At 40.3% G+C, this 23,147-nt stretch overlaps 2 protein-coding genes across 2 annotated transcripts; both read left to right on the forward strand.

Annotated features, from left to right (window-relative positions):
- Positions 1 to 629: 629 nt before the first annotated feature.
- Positions 630 to 5,920, forward strand: LOC139459119 (methyltransferase-like protein 27). The gene is made up of 5 exons (XM_071240567.1): positions 630 to 779; positions 2,810 to 2,938; positions 4,765 to 4,900; positions 5,407 to 5,505; positions 5,730 to 5,920. Exons 1-5 carry the CDS (start codon positions 630 to 632, stop codon positions 5,918 to 5,920), a joined length of 705 nt encoding a protein of 234 aa, XP_071096668.1.
- Positions 5,921 to 17,085: 11,165 nt separating this feature from the next.
- On the forward strand, positions 17,086 to 22,356 carry LOC139459120 (methyltransferase-like protein 27). The gene is made up of 5 exons (XM_071240568.1): positions 17,086 to 17,235; positions 19,246 to 19,374; positions 21,201 to 21,336; positions 21,843 to 21,941; positions 22,166 to 22,356. The coding sequence occupies exons 1-5, from the start codon at positions 17,086 to 17,088 to the stop codon at positions 22,354 to 22,356; spliced, it is 705 nt and encodes a 234-aa protein (XP_071096669.1).
- Positions 22,357 to 23,147: the final 791 nt, after the last annotated feature.

Here is a 23,147-nt window from a genome sequence, read left to right on the forward strand (position 1 = left end):
ACTGCTAACAAGTATGGCTGAAAAAACGTGCGGTATTATGGCCACGTGACCAGTTGCACGTGAAAAAACACTTTTTCCACTATAGTGCTGTGTACATGATTTTGATCGATTCACCTGCACAAAAACAGGTGTTATCTGAAGACAATACGTGGCCATTACTGTTTAAATACACAATAAGGGCCCACAATGATAACTGGTCAAAATGTTAAAATTTTAGGATTGTGAAGTTTTTAATTTGGTTCAGTATATATATCTTCATAATTACTGATTGTAATAGAAAAACGTAGTATGTTTACGTGAATGTTAATGCACTGTAGCAGTTCAGTCACAGTATATGCGTAACAAAATTATGTTGATAAATGTACTATACCGCCGGGCAAAAGGCAGCATACAATTAAAAATTGGATTTGACCAAAAAATCGAAAACATTTTGAAAACGTACCTTGGCTGAAACTAGTCACCTAAACACTGCGAACTTTAGGTCCAAAACACAACTATGATTACCGTACAAAATACATCACCATCTATAAGTATGTCTTGATGTTTAATGTCTAGTCACCATCAAACATGGCTGTATAATTTCCTTTGCCCGGCAGTTGATATAGAATAGAATTTACATTCGAGGAACTATGAGTGAGTCATCCAAGTTGAACGCAAGCATGACACAGGAAGAGAGGGAGGAAGCCAAGGCTATGACTGACTACCTTATTGGGGACGAGGAAACTAGCAGAGAAGATATTATTGGACGGTTTTCCCAAAACAGCCAACAATATGAAAAGGTTGGTATCGGTCAATGAACACTGGTAGAACAGTAATGATTTCCAAATGAATAAATTATATTGAGTATGTCATCTCCACAATAAGAAATGACATGCATGTATATATAAACGATTTGTAGACAGCGTATATAAACACTTTGCATTTACTAAGATCAACAGAGAAAGTTATTGGATTACACTAGACCTTTCTGGTGTCTATATATAAAAAAGATGCCAACTTTTCAAATTCCCACATAAACATGCTATAATATTTTCTATTTATTTTACATATATATTGAACAATTCATAATGTTGTCTTTGATATCTTTGTCCAACATGGATAGTATATGGTAATCGACCCGTGAAGATCCGGGGTAGAATAGGCCTTCAGCAACCCATGCTTGCCGTGAAAGACGACTATGCTTGTCGTAAGAGGCGACTAACGGGATCGGGTGGTCAGACTCGCTGACATGGTTGATGCATGTCATGATCATTGATCCCAATTGCGTGGATCGATGCTCATGATGTCAATGACTGGATTGTCTGGTCCAGACTCGATTATTTACAGACCGCCGTCATATAGCTGGAATATTGCTGAGTGCGGCGTTAAACAACACATAAACAAACAACTCAGTGGAGAACACAATTCAGCATTGTTATTGGCAGTTAGAATGGCCTACACTACCGGGACGACATGAAGGTAATGCCCGCCCTTTTGCACGTGTTGTAACAGACTTTTTGAGGCAGCGTAACATTGCTGTAGTGCTGTTTCTCCAGTCCTCTCACCCACAGGACATGTCTTGGATGAGATGGAGAGACACTTACGACAGGATTAGAACCAGTTGGTAACGCCAGCCCAGTTGTAGGAATCTTTGGTTTAGATTTGGAACAACATCTTCCAAGCTGTTTTCAGTCATCTGGTGTATTCAATGCGTCGCTGCTGGCTCGCCTTCATCAACGCAAACGTTGGTCACACCCGATTGACATTGTTAATTGAGTTGTTATACCACAGCTCTTATAGGGCCTGTCACTCTCTCTCCTGTCACAATGTGTGGGATTTTTTGTCAGTTAATTTGATATGATAAAACCGAATGAATGTTGTTATTTTCTATAACATAAAGTTTACACTACTTTAGATGAGTGAGTGAGTGAGTGAGTGAGTATGGTTTTACGCCGCTTTTAGCAATATTCCAGCAATATCACGGCGGGGGACACCAGAAATGGGCTTCACACATTGTACCCATGTCGGGAATCGAACCCGGGTCTTCGGCGTGACGTGCGAACGCTTTAACCACTAGGCTACCCGACCGCCCCTACTTTATATGAAGTACAGTTACTATTTTCCGCTGGAAAAGTAAAACTTCCTTTGTCAACACTACAGAAAAAATACCCATATCCAGAAACTTTATGACCAAGTTTTACTACAATGTGTTTAAACATCCAGCATCCTAGTTTAACCTTGTCATGGATATTTCATGACCCGATGGGTGAGTGAGTGAGTGAGTGAGTGAGTGAGTGAGTGAGTGAGTGAGTGAGTGAGTGAGGTTTTACGCCGCTTTTAGCAATACTCCAGCAATATCACGGCGGAGGACACCACAAATGGGCTTCACACATTGTACCCATGTCGGGAATGGAACCCGGGTCTTCGGCGTGACAAGCGAACGCTTTAACCACTAGACTACCGGACCGCCCCTCATGACCTGATGAACTATACTGCAACATATTCATGAAACATGAACAATTTCCTTTTCCGGGTTTTTCTCCTGTTTACAAATGATGTAAGAGACCACAAGGAGATATCTAAATAAAAGTGACAAAACCCTTTCCATATTCATAAGAAATCTCTGCCAAAAACAGTCGATTGTACGATTCCGACCACAAGTATGACGAGATGTTTCTGATCTCCCTCACTGTCAAGGTTTTTACAAGGATATCTCCATAATTATTGAAACAATTTGATAACCATATTGAAAGACTACTGTGCATAATTTATGGGTGTGTTTATTGACAAACACGAAGAATTCACTTATAATCTTTTCATTTTGTAAAAGGCTATGAAAGGGATAAACTTCAAGTGTCCAATGCAGACTGCACAGACAGCTGCTGAGCTGTTTCCTGGCGAACGAAAAGATGTTTATGTCCTGGATGTGGCTGCCGGAACAGGCCTTTGTGCAGATGAGGTTGGTATATTCTATACATTCATCTGGGACCCGTTCCACAAAGCTATCGTCGCGCAACGACAGTCGTAAGTGTATGTTAAAGTATGGGAGTTACGATTGTCTTAGCGCTACGATCGCTTTGTGGAACGGGGCCCTGGTATGATTTGCCGTGAAACTTCATAGTCCATGGCCATATTTCTTTCTTTGTAGTTGAATTTTAGATTTGGTTGGTTTGTTTGTTGATGAACGCCGCAAACTCCCGATAACCAGTATAAATTAAAACGGTTATGTTAACTAGATAACCCCGGTCACTTTCAACAGAGAACGTTTTCGTTGTCTATGACGTTGGTCTCACATAAACAATACTCTGTACCAACTGCAACTGACGGACATAACTTAGCAATGTGAACAAGGATTTATGTTTGTTTGTTGTTTAACGCCGCACTCAGCAATATTCCAGCTATATGACGGCGGTCTGTAAATAATCGATTGTATAAGTGATTGATATCATGAGCATCGATCCACGCAATTGGGATCGATAACATGCATCAACCAAGTCAGTGAGCCTGACAATCCGATCCCGTTAGTCGCCTCTTACGACAAGCATAGTCGCCTTTTACGGCAAGCATGGGTTGCTGAAGTCATATTCTAACCCGAATCTTCACGGGCTAGTTGAATTTTAGAAAACTGCAAAATGGTTAATGTAGAGAATGTTAAATGTGTGTGCTCAATTTCAAGGTCCGCCACCACGGCCGCAATTGTTTTTCTCAACTATGAGCTTGGGTGTCAGAGACCTCCTAGGAGATTTCATACCTGATATATATTTATAAAGGGGAATGTTCCTGTCATATGACTGGATGACACTGAAGGCCAAGGGGGGTACGTTTAACACTGGGTGATGTACATTAAGTTCAGGGGCTTACATCCTCCGAATATAGGCCCAACACGGAGAGGCGTACATCATCCATCCCTCCATTCTTCATTAATTCAATCACTCATTCAGAATGGGCTTCTATATGTTTGTTGATATTTTGTGTTCTGGAAGGATATAAAGAGTAGTAAATAGTCATGACAGTAGAGGAGCAGCCTAAAAAGTGTACAAAGCAGTAACCAACACTTACACAACAGAGTCGTAATAACAGCAAGAACAGGTAGTAGATAAAAGCTGAATAGTATTTATCAGTTTGCTATACGCCAAACTGTGTAAGAACTGTATGAGTGGATAATCACCCTAACATGTGCACGGGTCAGAAGGTAGGTTTAGGAGACAATTAATGTTGGCTATTTAATCATTCTAAAGGAGTTAAAATTAATGGTTGGAACCAACGCTGCCATTTTTCTCTTAGACCAAAGGTCTTTAAGGTCATCGGGAAATAAAAGTGTTTTTTACTGGTTCGAGGCGCCATATGGCCAAAGTAATTTACAGGATCCGGATTCCATCACCCGATAAGCAGCCTATCAGGCGTCAAGCAGTTGATCCATGCCTAGTCCCCTTGTCCTTTAATCAGCTAGTCCTCTAGTATATATTTTTGTGGAGAGAGTATATCACGTAATTAGAATAGATGACGAGTCTGCAACGGGAAGTTATTACCATCAATCTGTTTGCAGTCGTCATCATCCTTCTGGGCGGCGGCGTAACTAAGTGCTGATGGTCTTTGAAGTTTCCAGATGCTCCCTGTTCTTTGTTGCATGGAGTCGCAAGATGTCATATGTCGTCTGATTTAAAATATTTCAAAGGTCTATTTAATTTACTCCATGATTATAACTGTATTGTGATTCTCAAATGCTCAAATGTCATGAAGTGAAAATGCCTCTCTTTATGGTGATGTGTTATGTGTGTTTTACAGCTTTATCATCATGGCTTTCGAACAATGGATGCCCTGGATCCGTCGAGTAAAATGCTGGAGGAGGCAAAGAAGAAAGGACTGTATGGTCGATACTTCATTGAAGTTTTAGGAGAAAATGCCATAGACATTGAAAATGGTATGTGGTGGGAATGGTCTGTATGTGACAGTGAGACACAGTCGATGTTGATAGTATGTTCCTAAAAAAGTTTTCCTGTTGGGTATAGGCCATGCCTTATATATCAGGACACGACACTGTCACACATATTTAGATTGGATGTCATATGGCCGGTAGGAGTTTACAAATGTTTTATCTTATTTGTTTCGTGCAAATTTAATCCATAACGTTTTTTTATGTCTGCAGAGTAGATACCTCGTTTCCAAATACAAATAAGAGATATCTACTCTACAGTGGGACTTCATCAAATTTCAAAACAGACCTGGTCGTGTATGTCAGCATAAACAAATTAATCATTCTGTACGTTTGTCAGTTTATAACATATGTCCCTTTCCACTTCAAACAGTGAAATGTAACACTGTTTCTTTCATTTTCAAATGGACGTGGCCGAGCCAGGTTCAGTGTGAATAGTGGTAGGTTATTTGTTGAGTATTTCACCCCACTATATACATGTATATGTGTTTCAGATACATATGATGCGGTGACAATATCGGGGTTGAGCCTAATGGTTTTGAAAAAAATGCCTTTAAAGGCAATGGAGGAGCTTATCCGCATTGTCAAACCAGGTAGGTGTGCGACAATTATACTCATGAAACATCACAACATCTCCATGATCCATTGTATGGCGTCGTAGCTCCGGTTGCTGGTGATCTGCAGCGAATTTATTATTAGTTATTGTTAATTAAAGGTTGTTTTGCTGTCCCCTGTTGACATTATTTGCTCCCCAATATCCAGTACCGTGTCAGGGTTGCACACATGCAAGACAACTCCTCTCCTGTTTTCCTTACAGGTGGTTACATAATCAATACAGCTTTCTATAACCTGTTCCCTGATGATGGTGATGTCAAAGCCGTGATATTTAGAGAAAACATGAAGACCTTGGAATCCCAAGGGAAATGGAAGCAGGTGGAACTCAGGCGCTTCCCTGAGGTAATACTTGGGAATGAAGTGGCCGTTTCGATTCACAAGGTCCTTGTTTGAGCACGAAGACAATTCGAAGAAGACACACATTTTACGATAACGACTTCTTTATTTACTGTAAAGGCGAAGTGTCGGTATAGATGCTTATACCGTTGTCAAACAAGGTTTGTCATACGCCAACGTCTAAGTAATGCCTAGTATCGAACATGTTGTCCACTCGACTGTTGTAAACTGCTGTCCTTGATGGATTGCAATCTAAATCGCAGCATTTCGCCACATATGAAGTTAAGTAGCACCTGTCGCATTGCATCTATGTTTTTAGGTTTCTGCATATCGGCATAGTTACTTTGATAAAAGTAAACATTGGAACATTTTACTGATGCACTAGGTAGTTTGTTCTGCAGCTGTTCGGCCATATGTGAATAATAGAATTGATAGAATTATCGAACGATTTCTCCTGCTTACAACTGAAATAGGAGACTCTGTTGAAATGCGGTCATTTGGCTTTTTAATTTTTTATTATTAAATTATATGTGTGAAGTAACGGTTGAAAGCAATTTCTAGCAGGAGATAGCATTTTTTACTGATGGAAATGAATAAGGGAGTCCTTAGTTTTAGCCATTATAAATTATATACTATCATGGGTTCCCAGCCTAGTCTACGGGTTGGAGACAATGCACACAAACCATCTCAACCTTTGATTCTGACGTGTTAAATTTGTATTTGTATTTTAAATGTACTGACGAGAAAGCTTATTTCCTAAGGTTTTCATTGTTCCCTTGTTCGTTTCCATCGATATATATATATATAACGGGATCGTCAGAGCAAAAAGTGGAGCCCAGCACCTTGGAAAGACGAAGTGGAAAAAAAATCACATTTTTATTAAATTCTAGTAGGAGTCTTCATATTTGTTATTAGTTGATAAAAGCCATTTGCGTTGTTTTGTTGTCTCTGATATATCAAGAAGAGATTGGTTATGGTGTATAAATGACAATGTCCAGCTAAATATTTTGCGTTTTAGTTACAATTATAATTTCCTAAGAACAATAAAATTAGTACATGCGAATATTGACTTGTTTTTAAATTGTTATCGGATTTCAGTATGAGTGACTGTGTAGATATATAACTCCCCGTCAGCAATATTTCAATAATGAGTTAAAGAAGATGAGATCAATACTCAATAATCACTGTCTAAAAGATTGCCATTCATCACAGCTTTAAGAATATTTTCATTTGATATTAATTGATCATAAAAGAATCTAGCGCCTTTAACAGGTTTCATCAGATCACTTAAGTAACTGTTTATTAAAAGTCTGTATAATTACTTTTCTAGTTTTCTTGATTGCTGTTTTCCACGAGTCTGGTATATTGGAAATTAAATATATATTGTCTAATATTGTACTTTTTATGTGATATTTTGTATGATATAATCTGAGCATAAATAGTTTCAGTGCGTCAATAAAGGCTCCAGTGTCATATTTTCTTGTCAAAGTGGTCCTTCTGATCTTATAACTTTTATTATTCCAGATACAATTGTAAAATATCTTCTTAAGTGATTAGATCTCAGGAGAGTTTGGTAGTTGCGAAAATATGTTGACTAGTTTTGACAATGCTAAAGTACTTAGGACTATTTTTTTCCTATTAACGTTAGATTTCTTTTTCTCCAATTTGCAAGGAATCTATTTATTTCTTCTCGCTTTTGTTTTGTATTGATTATCCAGAGTTCACTTAAGTTTGATGGTTGTTTTAAAATAAATACGAGGTAAGGTGACCACAGATAAACACAATTGTGTAGCCTGAGGTTTGTTTAGCAAGTTCCAATAGGTTTGAAATAAGTGACATTCATATTTCATGTGATAATGAGCTATGATTCGCACCGAGTGCGAAATCTTGAATAAGTAACTCCTTGTCTCAGTGTATATAGAGGGGGGTGATTTTTTCTCTGTTCGAATATATTATGTTACAAACGCTATCATCGAGTTCCTGTGCTTCAGCACTATGTGGGCACAGACTAATCGTCAGGTTTGTCTTTGTCTCGGAACTGAATAATCGCTTCAGCTGATATTGTCCTCCAAATCCGATAGTTGTCCAGACATTTGTGGAAAAACGTCGTTACTGCAGAGTCAAATACACTCCCCTCTCTAAGATTCGTGTCTGCACTTTGTGTGATTTCGAATGCTCGATTTTCCATCTATCCCCTCAGCTTTTTGATGATGACTGGCAGGTACGGGTGCTGACCTTTATGAATCTCAACACCTGACCACTTTTCAGCGCTGCTGCGTACACCCTTTGCCTATCAGATGCAATAACAAATTTGTCGACGGGTTTCGTCATATCGGGCCTCAACTTATTCGTATCGGTACTTGTACGAAGTAATCGATGCACGTTAGCGAACAGGAGTTGGCGGTCTCGTCGACCCCAGTAAGTGTGAAAACCTCTTTAGCTGCCGGCTCCGCATCTTTTTCATCTGCTATACCGTAAATAAGCAAGTTGCCTTTTTCGCGAATACATCTCTTGTACCAGTAGTTTGTGTTCAAATCCCTTCTTCATTTGTCAGAGTTAGCGTTTCAACTTTTAAATTTCAGTTTTATTTTCTTCAATGTGTTCAACGTTAAAGTCAAGCGCCTCTAGCATTTCACCTGTTCTGTTGTCAAGCGCCTTAATGACATGTTTAATAATGTTCATTTCATCCATTATTTTTCTTTTTGAGCTTTAAGCGCATCTTTAATGAAATTATTCATGTGATCACTACTCACAGTCACGTCGTGTGTCATGATTTCCCCGTATTTTCAGCACTGGCCCTTGCTCTGGTCACGATAAAGTCGTCTTAACCTTTCGATTCAGCTTCTGTATCCTGTTAAGATATATTTCCTTTCTTACAACCGGACATTTTCTTCGGATTTCACTGGATTGTGGGAGAGCATTTCGTTACCGACCACATAATGTTTAATGTTCCAACAGCAATATATCAGCTATTCATGGCCGTGAACAATGGCACTTGAAAAAGACCCACGTACGTCATACTTACATGATTTAACTATTCGATCCTCTATAGCTACATTCAAATCATTAGTTCCATTAGGCGACACAACCCTTTCCATTATTCTTAAGAAAACTCCGCCAAAGCAGAGTCGACTGTGCGATTCCGGCTATGTCATAAGCATGTGTTTATGAATAATTATCAAATAGTGATGGTACCATGTGTTCGCGAAAAGGTGAGCGTATCCTGTCCCACTGGTGGCACCCGTCACAAACACATGCAAAGCCAAGTCAGTTGTTCACCTGAAAAAACACAGGAACATACGGTACAAGTCAAAATAAGAAATTGCATCGGACAGAATTTTACCACTGATGTGTCAAATTTGGTAATATCTTCATGATGTCAACCATAAACTTCTTTAAAGGCTTTACTGAGGCAAACACGTGTTACTGTTGCCAATTAAGAGTGAGACAGGAACACTATTCATTGCATAATGCACAAATGATGAACTGTCAATACTAATTAATTGAAATTTCAACAAAATTTCATACAATACGTTACGGTACACACTACAGATGGAAACAAACAGCGAACTTGACGAAAGCAACGTGTTTCATAAAACATAATTTTCGAAGGTAAATAATATAGTTTTGCACAGTAAACTGTAGCACCATTTATAATAATCGCTATTCATGTCCTATTACAATGAACATATTCAATTACGATCCGAACACACATTGTCGAAGACTTAGAAGTCTGATAACAGCAGATAGTTGTCTCCTACAAGCCAATGAGATGAACAGCTGATCGTAATAAACACATCTGCTGAACGATCCCTAATTGTACTCGATAATAATTCCTCATGAAGTCAAAAATGAACAGATTCCATAAATATTAATGTAATTTGTATTTCTTTTCTATTGACAATGCCCATTATCAAATACTATAAACATATTTATAAATATTCGTATTGGAATAATTAAGTGTTTGAACATAAAATACGCGAGGATATCTAGTAACATTAATTGGATGATAATAAGAGTCACAAATACAAACACTCTACCATATCTGCTGGAGCATGTTTCGAAGTTCCTGTGGTATCTGTGGAACACGTGGTTGACGTCGAAGGCGCCGATCCATCTCATCCCACATGTGCTCGATTGGTGAGAGATCAGGGGAGCGAGCCGGCCAGGGGATGACCTTCACGTTGTTGTGTTGAAGAGAATCCTGAACAAGTCGAGCAATATGAGGCCGGGCGTTGTCATGTTGAAAGGAAATGCCTGGGCCATGACGACGCAAAAACGGTAGAACACCAGGGCCGATGATCTCGTCGTGGTAGCGCTGTCCATTGAGGTTTCCCCCTACCACCATCAAACGGGTCTTGCTGTAATACCACCCCATACCATAACGCTGCCGATCTTCTTCCATTACACAATGTTTGACGTAACGTGCACCTCGACGTCGGTACACTCGAATCCGTCCATCGCTGTGGCTTAGGTGAAAACGAGAGACTCGTCAGTGAAGAGAACGTGTCCCCACTGAAGGACCGTCCAGCGTAGACGCTGCCTGCACCACTGTTGACTTGCTTGACGGTGGTTTCCTGTTAAAATGGGACGTCTGGCGGGTCTTCTGGCAACACTCACTGCACATCTGAAGCAACGACGTACGGTTTGTGAAGATATTCGTCGAAGGCAAGGGATGCTTCTTGCAGTCACTGTTGCTGGCTGGAATCGATTTCGTTGCTGTGTTGTTCGAATCCAGTTGTCTTGTCGATTATTGGTTACACGTGGCCTGCCACTCCGAGGATGGTCTCTGACTGCATTCGTCTGTTGCCAACGTTGCCATAAACACCAAATGGTGTTTCTTTGGACGTTAAATTGTCTTGCAACATCACGTTTACTCGACCCTGCTTCAAGCATACCAATGGCTCGCAGACGCTCATTTTCGGACAGGCGTTGCATTTCGTAATGCTGAATAATTGCGTAATTTTGTTGTTTTTCTGAGTGGTTGTTGTCAGCACGATGCTAAACAATGCATATGGAATCCCGTTAACGCACATGTTTTTATACCCATTTTTGGGCAGTGAATGCATCGGGCTTGCACAAAAGGCAACTTTTGCCTGGAATGCATGCTTTTCTGTAGCAGTTTTTGCGTTTCTGTAATCTGATTCCATACATGTACTACAATATTGAAAACCAAACTTTACTTGTTTGAAAAAAACCACTAAAATATTGGTGTCATAGGAACGTTTGTTGTTGAGTATATATAGTAGGTGGAGGATTAACAGTAGAGGATTAACAGTAACAGTGGCGGCGAAAATGAACTGCTTCTGTTTTCTTTAAGTGAAATGGAGATTGTTGGAGAGGATTTGGACGCCATTGGGACATGTATTGCCCCAAAATAATCTGTCGGGCTGTAATGCACAGCTGCAATTACGTTTGTACCGGTAGACAACCCGACATTCCAGTGTTATTATACCCCCGAGCTAAACCTATGTGGTGAGTCCACTACAAACTTAACGGATCGGATGGTAAGACTCTGTGATTTGGTCGATGGCATGTCAACTACGTGGATCGATAATCATTATGTCAATCACTATATTGTCTGGTCCAAAATCTATTATTTACATACAGTCCAAGGTCCAACAAACTAAATATTCCCCAAATTGCATCCCTTTGGTAACAAAAAGGCAGAAGAATTGCTTAGCTCATGTTGTTTAGTATGGTTGCCATGATGGTATTTGAAAGTAGGAATCGAAACCCTGGGGTGTCGTCACTGGCGGGAACATGAATGTGAAGTTTCAGCGGTTTTAGAGATGTTTTTTTCCGTGCATATGGGATGAAGGACACGCAGTCCACAACATAGGCTAAAGTGACTTTCAGACGTGTGAGCTAACATGCTAATGTGTGCACTGGTATAGCAGGATATCTTCCCTATTTGCGAACACCCGGTGTCGTCACTGATTTTCAGTTGCCATTCATATGAATCTCATTGCTATTGTGCCTTTAACGCCCAGTGGAATCCGTTTCGACGGATGATGGTGACTCATTTATTCTCTGGTGGTAACGTTTTATATTTACATAATTATGAGTGAAAAGTCAACATATGGAAAAGTCAGAAAATAGGTCAAGGAGACAACCAAAGTTGGCTATCGAGGTGGGAGTACTACATCAGATTAAAGTGAGTACTGCTTCAGATTACATATGTCTGTATATAATCCTTGTAATGTAATGGCCGTTGGCACTATAAAAGCGGCATTAGCCCAGACGGGCACAAGCATCCCTCGCAACCACCCACGTACATCCACAACGCTATCTAAATGCAATAGTATTGAATACAGCGATATTAATCCCCATTTGACCTCGTCTTATCATGTTACAATGCATCAAAACATCTCATTCATAACCTCAGGTGTAGCCCATCGCAATGTTGTGATTGCTGCGAATGAAGTGTGAAATAATATGTTCAATAAATCTTATCACAACGCAATTTGAAGGTAGGTAACCACTATACATCATCAGCACTCAATGACATAACCACCAATTATTATTATTATATTATTTCCCGTCAGACAATTTTCAAGTGTAGCGACTGATGAAAATGATTTTGTTGTGCTCATATTCAATTATCAGAAATTATTCACGTTACGTGAACATGATCTTTATTTGGCAGTAAGGGAATCCATTTTGACAATTAGCTGCAAACTGTTTCCCTCTTTTGCAGTGGACTGGTCGAATAGGGAATTTTGTATTTAAACCGGAGTTTCTGTCCCAGAAACCACCAGTTGCTCTACAATTTGGACGATAGTAGGTAGGTTTCTTGACCTCTCTCTATTTTCGAAAAATAACATTTATTTGCATTGTAGATGTAAAGGGTTCTGACATAGATATCGATGGTTTTCTTAACCTGGGAGCCGGGTCTTTGGAACCAACACGTACATACATATACTGACCAAAATCGAAACGTCGGGCTTTATTTTAACCAAAATTATGTTACATTGTCATGACGATGTAAACTGTGATGTCATATTCCATGACATGTGCTGCCTTTTGAGTAGATATTAACAGAAATCAGTCACTGAAGATCCAAAGAACGATGAGTCTGACGTTACTGTGGAAGTGGTATCACAACTGAAAGGGACATTATCAATACCGTATTTTTCTTGTGGAATGTTTTTTTTCCGTTCTGCAAATAAGGCAGTTTCAAGTTCCCGGCTGATTCTGACGTCGTTTTACACGTCTGTCTAAAGAATCCCACAAATGTTCAATTGGATTAAAGACTTTTGGCTGGCTAAGGCATGACATCCACGTGGTTAGCCTGCATAAAGTCCCGTGTGATGCGTGCGGTGTGACTTGTAGCACTGTCATGCTGAAACGTCATGTTGGCGTTGGCGTTGGCGTTGGCGTTGGCGTTGAAGTAAGGGACAACACGCTGAGCAAGGATCTCGTCCCTGTCGCGCATCTCATTCATGGTTTTATGAATAGGAACAAGGTCGTATGCAATTCCAGCCCAAACAATTACAGATGCAGCTCCTCCTGAACGATCTCTCTCAGGAACAAAAGCGTCAGCATTACGTTCATTCCTCCGTCTGCACACCCGCTGTCGACCGTCATCTCTGGAGAGTGAAAAAAAGATTCGTGACTACAGAGCACTCCCTGCCATTCACGTCGAGTCCAACGCAGATGTGCAAGAGCCCACTCGCGACGTTGGGTAAGAATTTACCCAACGTATGGCCTCCTGGCTCTCCGACCATATTGTCGCAACCGATTGCGAACAGTTTGAGCACTGATTCTCTTGTTATAAGTTCCTTGGGTGGACTGTGAAGTAACGGTTGCTGGGAGGAAGCGATTGCGTAAATGTCACGTCACTATATAGATGTCTTGAGATGGTGTTGTTACACGTGCACGTCCACTTCTCGGACGATCAGTGGTTAATCCAGGTGTATTGTAACTCTCCCTCAGACATGTAATGCAATGTCCGCAGTACGCATGCCTGTGTGCAACATTCCGATGACTCTGCCACGAACATTATTGGGAGTCTTGGCATTTGTTTTAAAGGTAATCGTGGGAAGAAGAATGTGTTCACCGTGTTTTCTCGTGTGTTCCAACAATTGCCGTCAATGATAATCAGTCACCCTAACATTCACGCTCACGACATGATACTTGTGCGACGATCCTGCGTTTTGCATCATTTTAGGATTGTGGGTGTAACGATTAATAATGCTCAATTAACTGTGCGGGTTTGATCCTCGAACAAGCTTATCTTGTCTGTAAACTAAGTCATTGCAGACAAAAAATAGAAATATAGATCAGATAAGTCATTATAAAAAGACAGAAGGATCAAGTAGTTTATTAACCACCTTGGATCGTTTTCGGTCGGTCCCAAACATACCAACTTGTCATTCAGAGAGGCCCGATATCCAAGATATATGATGGGCAAGTTGTTCTTTAGACTAAGACTTCTTCATGAACAAGTTGACAACGTAGCATGTTCAAATTGAAATTTTAGAAATCACTCTGGATCATTATTATAGTTGGTTGGTTGGTTTGTTGTTGACGGCGGTAAATAATCGAGTCTGGACCAGACAATCCAGTGATTGATATCATGAGCATCGATCAACGCAATTGGGATCGATGACATGGATCAACCAAGTCAGCGAGTCTGACCACACGATCCCGTTAGTCGCCTTTTACGGCAAGCATGGGTTGCTGAAGACTTTTTCTACCCCGGAATCTTCAAAATACACACATATATACTTGGCCCATCTATTGTGAAAACAATATACACCCATTGTATAGAAACATGCCTGTTGATGCTAATATTTCTACCTTACCCAGGTATCAACTGTTGTGTCAAGAGCTGGGTGCAAAATGTCAGATTGGTTATTGTTTCACCAGAGCCCTCGCAAAAACGATCTGATCATGCATGCACTGAAGTTGAAAGAAGCTTTAATATTTACTCAAACATATAAAATCAGAAGGAATGTGTGCATAGTCTGAAAGAAATGCGACAATGTAACGACTTGTAGTGTAACCATGTACTTGTTATTGTCATAAAACTAAACAAAGGTCCGGTTAGATTTAGCACTGGGGTACCCGGGTCCTACTCATGACCTGCGAAAGTCGTGAGAGCGAAACACTGAAGTTTGGGAGAAAACCCACTGAGATGTATTTTAGGGAAAACTGATCAAACACGAATAAATATGCCTGTACCATAATTTATCAATGTGTTACCAAATATATCCAGGTGTCCGAGAATTTTATAGAAAACCCCATGTTGCAGAAAGGTCGCAGGTGTCAAATTCGCAATGTTTTATACTATCAATACTATCATTACATAATGACATGACAAAGAAATAGTTCCAAACGTCCTGTATAGACACTTTGGGATGGCTGCCACGGGAACATAACATAGTTGTAGGATCTAGATATGTAGGCGACACAAATATATATATACTGAGTCAAATTAAAAACTTCACATTTTTAAAGTAATCCCATATATGATATACAACGGACAAATGTATCAGAGAAGGTAATTTTTAATCATTAATGTCCAAAGAAGGATTTTAATAAACAGTGGTAATCATAATTTGTTCCAAGCACCTACGGTATTCGGTAATAACATCAACAGTTTAAATCATAAGTCCCAAGCACGAGAATCTGATGGCACACAAGTTCAGTAGCGTGTATGGCCACCATGTGCGTTGACAACTGGCACACAACGCCTCCGCATGGACCTTGTGATGCTTGTGAACACATGATTGGGAAGACGACGCCATTGTTGCTGCAAAATGGTGCCAAGATCTTGCAAATTCTGTGGTTGGTTCTGGAGAGTGCGCAGACTTCTGCCAAGAGCATCCCAGACGTGTTCGATGGGATTGAGGTCGGGAGACCTTGACGGCCAGTCCATGCCAGTACCTGGCCGCGGTAAGCAGCAGCGTTGAGGTTGCCACGGATGACAAGAAGCCTGGAATGTGCATTGACACAGAAAGCACCCCACACCATGACACTTCCGTCTCGAAATCTGTCAACTTCCTGTACACAACACTGGGCGTAACGTTCATGACGGCGCCTCCACATCCTCGCCCTACCATCAGCAAATGGAAGATTAAATCGGGATTCATCACTGAAGACGACTTGATTCCAATTCCTCTGAGTCCATCGTAAGTGTCGCTGTGCCCACAATTGACGTTGACGTCTGTGTAATTGAGTCAGAATCGGCCCGCAGTATGGCCGTCGTGCTTGAAGGTGAGCAGTTCTCAGACGGTTTCGAACAGTTTGCGCACTCAGTCTAGCCCTAAACAGTTCATTTCTGGTTGATGCAGCCTTCAAAAATCGGTTACGGAGGTGACGTAAGACAATCTGACGATCCTCTGCATGTGACGTCACACGTGGTCGACCTGGCCGAGGGCGATCAGCGGTGGTATCCGTTGGCTGTAGACGCGTCTGTAAATCATAAATAGTCCGTCGACTACAACCCATCGTCCTTGCGACTTCAGCTACGGACGTTCCCGTCTGCAACATGCCGATGGCACGTTCACGTTGCACATTTGAAAGGCGTGGCGTGACAAATGGCCGTAAAGACTTTTGTTTTCTTGTTTTTCTTTTTTTGTTAATGACTGCTAACAAGTATGGCTGAAAAAACGTGCGGTATTATGGCCACGTGACCAGTTGCACGTGAAAAAACACTTTTTCCACTATAGTGCTGTGTACATGATTTTGATCGATTCACCTGCACAAAAACAGGTGTTATCTGAAGACAATACGTGGCCATTACTGTTTAAATACACAATAAGGGCCCACAATGATAACTGGTCAAAATGTTAAAATTTTAGGATTGTGAAGTTTTTAATTGGTTCAGTATATATATCTTCATAATTACTGATTGTAATAGAAAAACGTAGTATGTTTACGTGAATGTTAATGCACTGTAGCAGTTCAGTCACAGTATATGCGTAACAAAATTATGTTGATAAATGTACTATACCGCCGGGCAAAAGGCAGCATACAATTAAAAATTGGATTTGACCAAAAAATCGAAAACATTTTGAAAACGTACCTTGGCTGAAACTAGTCACCTAAACACTGCGAACTTTAGGTCCAAAACACAACTATGATTACCGTACAAAATACATCACCATCTATAAGTATGTCTTGATGTTTAATGTCTAGTCACCATCAAACATGGCTGTATAATTTCCTTTGCCCGGCAGTTGATATAGAATAGAATTTACATTCGAGGAACTATGAGTGAGTCATCCAAGTTGAACGCAAGTATGACACAGGAAGAGAGGGAGGAAGCCAAGGCTATGACTGACTACCTTATTGGGGACGAGGAAACTAGCAGAGAAGATATTATTGGACGGTTTTCCCAAAACAGCCAACAATATGAAAAGGTTGGTATCGGTCAATGAACACTGGTAGAACAGTAATGATTTCCAAATGAATAAATTATATTGAGTATGTCATCTCCACAATAAGGAATGACATGCATGTATATATAAACGATTTGTAGACAGCGTATATAAACACTTTGCATTTACTAAGATCAACAGAGAAAGTTATTGGATTACACTAGACCTTTCTGGTGTCTATATATAAAAAAGATGCCAACTTTTCAAATTCCCACATAAACATGCTATAATATTTTCTATTTATTTTACATATATATTGAACAATTCATAATGTTGTCTTTGATATCTTTGTCCAACATGGATAGTATATGGTAATCGACCCGTGAAGATCCGGGGTAGAATAGGCCTTCAGCAACCCATGCTTGCCGTGAAAGACGACTATGCTTGTCGTAAGAGGCGACTAACGGGATCGGGTGGTCAGACTCGCTGACATGGTTGATGCATGTCATGATCATTGATCCCAATTGCGTGGATCGATGCTCATGATGTCAATGACTGGATTGTCTGGTCCAGACTCGATTATTTACAGACCGCCGTCATATAGCTGGAATATTGCTGAGTGCGGCGTTAAACAACACATAAACAAACAACTCAGTGGAGAACACAATTCAGCATTGTTATTGGCAGTTAGAATGGCCTACACTACCGGGACGACATGAAGGTAATGCCCGCCCTTTTGCACGTGTTGTAACAGACTTTTTGAGGCAGCGTAACATTGCTGTAGTGCTGTTTCTCCAGTCCTCTCACCCACAGGACATGTCTTGGATGAGATGGAGAGACACTTACGACAGGATTAGAACCAGTTGGTAACGCCAGCCCAGTTGTAGGAATCTTTGGTTTAGATTTGGAACAACATCTTCCAAGCTGTTTTCAGTCATCTGGTGTATTCAATGCGTCGCTGCTGGCTCGCCTTCATCAACGCAAACGTTGGTCACACCCGATTGACATTGTTAATTGAGTTGTTATACCACAGCTCTTATAGGGCCTGTCACTCTCTCTCCTGTCACAATGTGTGGGATTTTTTGTCAGTTAATTTGATATGATAAAACCGAATGAATGTTGTTATTTTCTATAACATAAAGTTTACACTACTTTATATGAGTGAGTGAGTGAGTGAGTGAGTATGGTTTTACGCCGCTTTTAGCAATATTCCAGCAATATCACGGCGGGGGACACCAGAAATGGGCTTCACACATTGTACCCATGTCGGGAATCGAACCCGGGTCTTCGGCGTGACGTGCGAACGCTTTAACCACTAGGCTACCCGACCGCCCCTACTTTATATGAAGTACAGTTACTATTTTCCGCTGGAAAAGTAAAACTTCCTTTGTCAACACTACAGAAAAAATACCCATATCCAGAAACTTTATGACCAAGTTTTACTACAATGTGTTTAAACATCCAGCATCCTAGTTTAACCTTGTCATGGATATTTCATGACCCGATGGGTGAGTGAGTGAGTGAGTGAGTGAGTGAGTGAGTGAGGTTTTACGCCGCTTTTAGCAATACTCCAGCAATATCACGGCGGGGGACACCACAAATGGGCTTCACACATTGTACCCATGTCGGGAATGGAACCCGGGTCTTCGGCGTGACGTGCGAACGCTTTAACCACTAGACTACCGGACCGCCCCTCATGACCTGATGAACTATACTGCAACATATTCATGAAACATGAACAATTTCCTTTTCCGGGTTTTTCTCCTGTTTACAAATGATGTAAGAGACCACAAGGAGATATCTAAATAAAAGTGACAAAACCCTTTCCATATTCATAAGAAATCTCTGCCAAAAACAGTCGATTGTACGATTCCGACCACAAGTATGACGAGATGTTTCTGATCTCCCTCACTGTCAAGGTTTTTACAAGGATATCTCCATAATTATTGAAACAATTTGATAACCATATTGAAAGACTACTGTGCATAATTTATGGGTGTGTTTATTGACAAACACGAAGAATTCACTTATAATCTTTTCATTTTGTAAAAGGCTATGAAAGGGATAAACTTCAAGTGTCCAATGCAGACTGCACAGACAGCTGCTGAGCTGTTTCCTGGCGAACGAAAAGATGTTTATGTCCTGGATGTGGCTGCCGGAACAGGCCTTTGTGCAGATGAGGTTGGTATATTCTATACATTCATCTGGGACCCGTTCCACAAAGCTATCGTCGCGCAACGACAGTCGTAAGTGTATGTTAAAGTATGGGAGTTACGATTGTCTTAGCGCTACGATCGCTTTGTGGAACGGGGCCCTGGTATGATTTGCCGTGAAACTTCATAGTCCATGGCCATATTTCTTTCTTTGTAGTTGAATTTTAGATTTGGTTGGTTTGTTTGTTGATGAACGCCGCAAACTCCCGATAACCAGTATAAATTAAAACGGTTATGTTAACTAGATAACCCCGGTCACTTTCAACAGAGAACGTTTTCGTTGTCTATGACGTTGGTCTCACATAAACAATACTCTGTACCAACTGCAACTGACGGACATAACTTAGCAATGTGAACGAGGATTTATGTTTGTTTGTTGTTTAACGCCGCACTCAGCAATATTCCAGCTATATGACGGCGGTCTGTAAATAATCGATTGTATAAGTGATTGATATCATGAGCATCGATCCACGCAATTGGGATCGATAACATGCATCAACCAAGTCAGTGAGCCTGACAATCCGATCCCGTTAGTCGCCTCTTACGACAAGCATAGTCGCCTTTTACGGCAAGCATGGGTTGCTGAAGTCATATTCTAACCCGAATCTTCACGGGTTAGTTGAATTTTAGAAAACTGCAAAATGGTTAATGTAGAGAATGTTAAATGTGTGTGCTCAATTTCAAGGTCCGCCACCACGGCCGCAATTGTTTTTCTCAACTATGAGCTTGGGTGTCAGAGACCTCCTAGGAGATTTCATACCTGATATATATTTATAAAGGGGAATGTTCCTGTCATATGACTGGATGACACTGAAGGCCACGGGGGGTACGTTTAACACTGGGTGATGTACATTAAGTTCAGGGGCTTACATCCTCCGAATATAGGCCCAACACGGAGAGGCGTACATCATCCATCCCTCCATTCTTCATTAATTCAATCACTCATTCAGAATGGGCTTCTATATGTTTGTTGATATTTTGTGTTCTGGAAGGATATAAAGAGTAGTAAATAGTCATGACAGTAGAGGAGCAGCCTAAAAAGTGTACAAAGCAGTAACCAACACTTACACAACAGAGTCGTAATAACAGCAAGAACAGGTAGTAGATAAAAGCTGAATAGTATTTATCAGTTTGCTATACGCCAAACTGTGTAAGAACTGTATGAGTGGATAATCACCCTAACATGTGCACGGGTCAGAAGGTAGGTTTAGGAGACAATTAATGTTGGCTATTTAATCATTCTAAAGGAGTTAAAATTAATGGTTGGAACCAACGCTGCCATTTTTCTCTTAGACCAAAGGTCTTTAAGGTCATCGGGAAATAAAAGTGTTTTTTACTGGTTCGAGGCGCCATATGGCCAAAGTAATTTACAGGATCCGGATTCCATCACCCGATAAGCAGCCTATCAGGCGTCAAGCAGTTGATCCATGCCTAGTCCCCTTGTCCTTTAATCAGCTAGTCCTCTAGTATATATTTTTGTGGAGAGAGTATATCACGTAATTAGAATAGATGACGAGTCTGCAACGGGAAGTTATTACCATCAATCTGTTTGCAGTCGTCATCATCCTTCTGGGCGGCGGCGTAACTAAGTGCTGATGGTCTTTGAAGTTTCCAGATGCTCCCTGTTCTTTGTTGCATGGAGTCGCAAGATGTCATATGTCGTCTGATTTAAAATATTTCAAAGGTCTATTTAATTTACTCCATGATTATAACTGTATTGTGATTCTCAAATGCTCAAATGTCATGAAGTGAAAATGCCTCTCTTTATGGTGATGTGTTATGTGTGTTTTACAGCTTTATCATCATGGCTTTCGAACAATGGATGCCCTGGATCCGTCGAGTAAAATGCTGGAGGAGGCAAAGAAGAAAGGACTGTATGGTCGATACTTCATTGAAGTTTTAGGAGAAAATGCCATAGACATTGAAAATGGTATGTGGTGGGAATGGTCTGTATGTGACAGTGAGACACAGTCGATGTTGATAGTATGTTCCTAAAAAAGTTTTCCTGTTGGGTATAGGCCATGCCTTATATATCAGGACACGACACTGTCACACATATTTAGATTGGATGTCATATGGCCGGTAGGAGTTTACAAATGTTTTATCTTATTTGTTTCGTGCAAATTTAATCCATAACGTTTTTTTATGTCTGCAGAGTAGATACCTCGTTTCCAAATACAAATAAGAGATATCTACTCTACAGTGGGACTTCATCAAATTTCAAAACAGACCTGGTCGTGTATGTCAGCATAAACAAATTAATCATTCTGTACGTTTGTCAGTTTATAACATATGTCCCTTTCCACTTCAAACAGTGAAATGTAACACTGTTTCTTTCATTTTCAAATGGACGTGGCCGAGCCAGGTTCAGTGTGAATAGTGGTAGGTTATTTGTTGAGTATTTCACCCCACTATATACATGTATATGTGTTTCAGATACATATGATGCGGTGACAATATCGGGGTTGAGCCTAATGGTTTTGAAAAAAATGCCTTTAAAGGCAATGGAGGAGCTTATCCGCATTGTCAAACCAGGTAGGTGTGCGACAATTATACTCATGAAACATCACAACATCTCCATGATCCATTGTATGGCGTCGTAGCTCCGGTTGCTGGTGATCTGCAGCGAATTTATTATTAGTTATTGTTAATTAAAGGTTGTTTTGCTGTCCCCTGTTGACATTATTTGCTCCCCAATATCCAGTACCGTGTCAGGGTTGCACACATGCAAGACAACTCCTCTCCTGTTTTCCTTACAGGTGGTTACATAATCAATACAGCTTTCTATAACCTGTTCCCTGATGATGGTGATGTCAAAGCCGTGATATTTAGAGAAAACATGAAGACCTTGGAATCCCAAGGGAAATGGAAGCAGGTGGAACTCAGGCGCTTCCCTGAGGTAATACTTGGGAATGAAGTGGCCGTTTCGATTCACAAGGTCCTTGTTTGAGCACGAAGACAATTCGAAGAAGACACACATTTTACGATAACGACTTCTTTATTTACTGTAAAGGCGAAGTGTCGGTATAGATGCTTATACCGTTGTCAAACAAGGTTTGTCATACGCCAACGTCTAAGTAATGCCTAGTATCGAACATGTTGTCCACTCGACTGTTGTAAACTGCTGTCCTTGATGGATTGCAATCTAAATCGCAGCATTTCGCCACATATGAAGTTAAGTAGCACCTGTCGCATTGCATCTATGTTTTTAGGTTTCTGCATATCGGCATAGTTACTTTGATAAAAGTAAACATTGGAACATTTTACTGATGCACTAGGTAGTTTGTTCTGCAGCTGTTCGGCCATATGTGAATAATAGAATTGATAGAATTATCGAACGATTTCTCCTGCTTACAACTGAAATAGGAGACTCTGTTGAAATGCGGTCATTTGGCTTTTTAATTTTTTATTATTAAATTATATGTGTGAAGTAACGGTTGAAAGCAATTTCTAGCAGGAGATAGCATTTTTTACTGATGGAAATGAATAAGGGAGTCCTTAGTTTTAGCCATTATAAATTATATACTATCATGGGTTCCCAGCCTAGTCTACGGGTTGGAGACAATGCACACAAACCATCTCAACCTTTGATTCTGACGTGTTAAATTTGTATTTGTATTTTAAATGTACTGACAAGAAAGCTTATTTCCTAAGGTTTTCGTTGTTCCCTTGTTCGTTTCCATCAATATATATATATATATATATATATATATATATATATATATATATATATATATATAT

The sequence above is a fragment of the Haliotis cracherodii genome, unplaced genomic scaffold (assembly GCF_022045235.1).
Source record: "Haliotis cracherodii isolate W230 unplaced genomic scaffold, xgHalCrac1.p SCAF_13, whole genome shotgun sequence".
Taxonomy (NCBI): Eukaryota; Metazoa; Mollusca; class Gastropoda; order Lepetellida; family Haliotidae; genus Haliotis; species Haliotis cracherodii.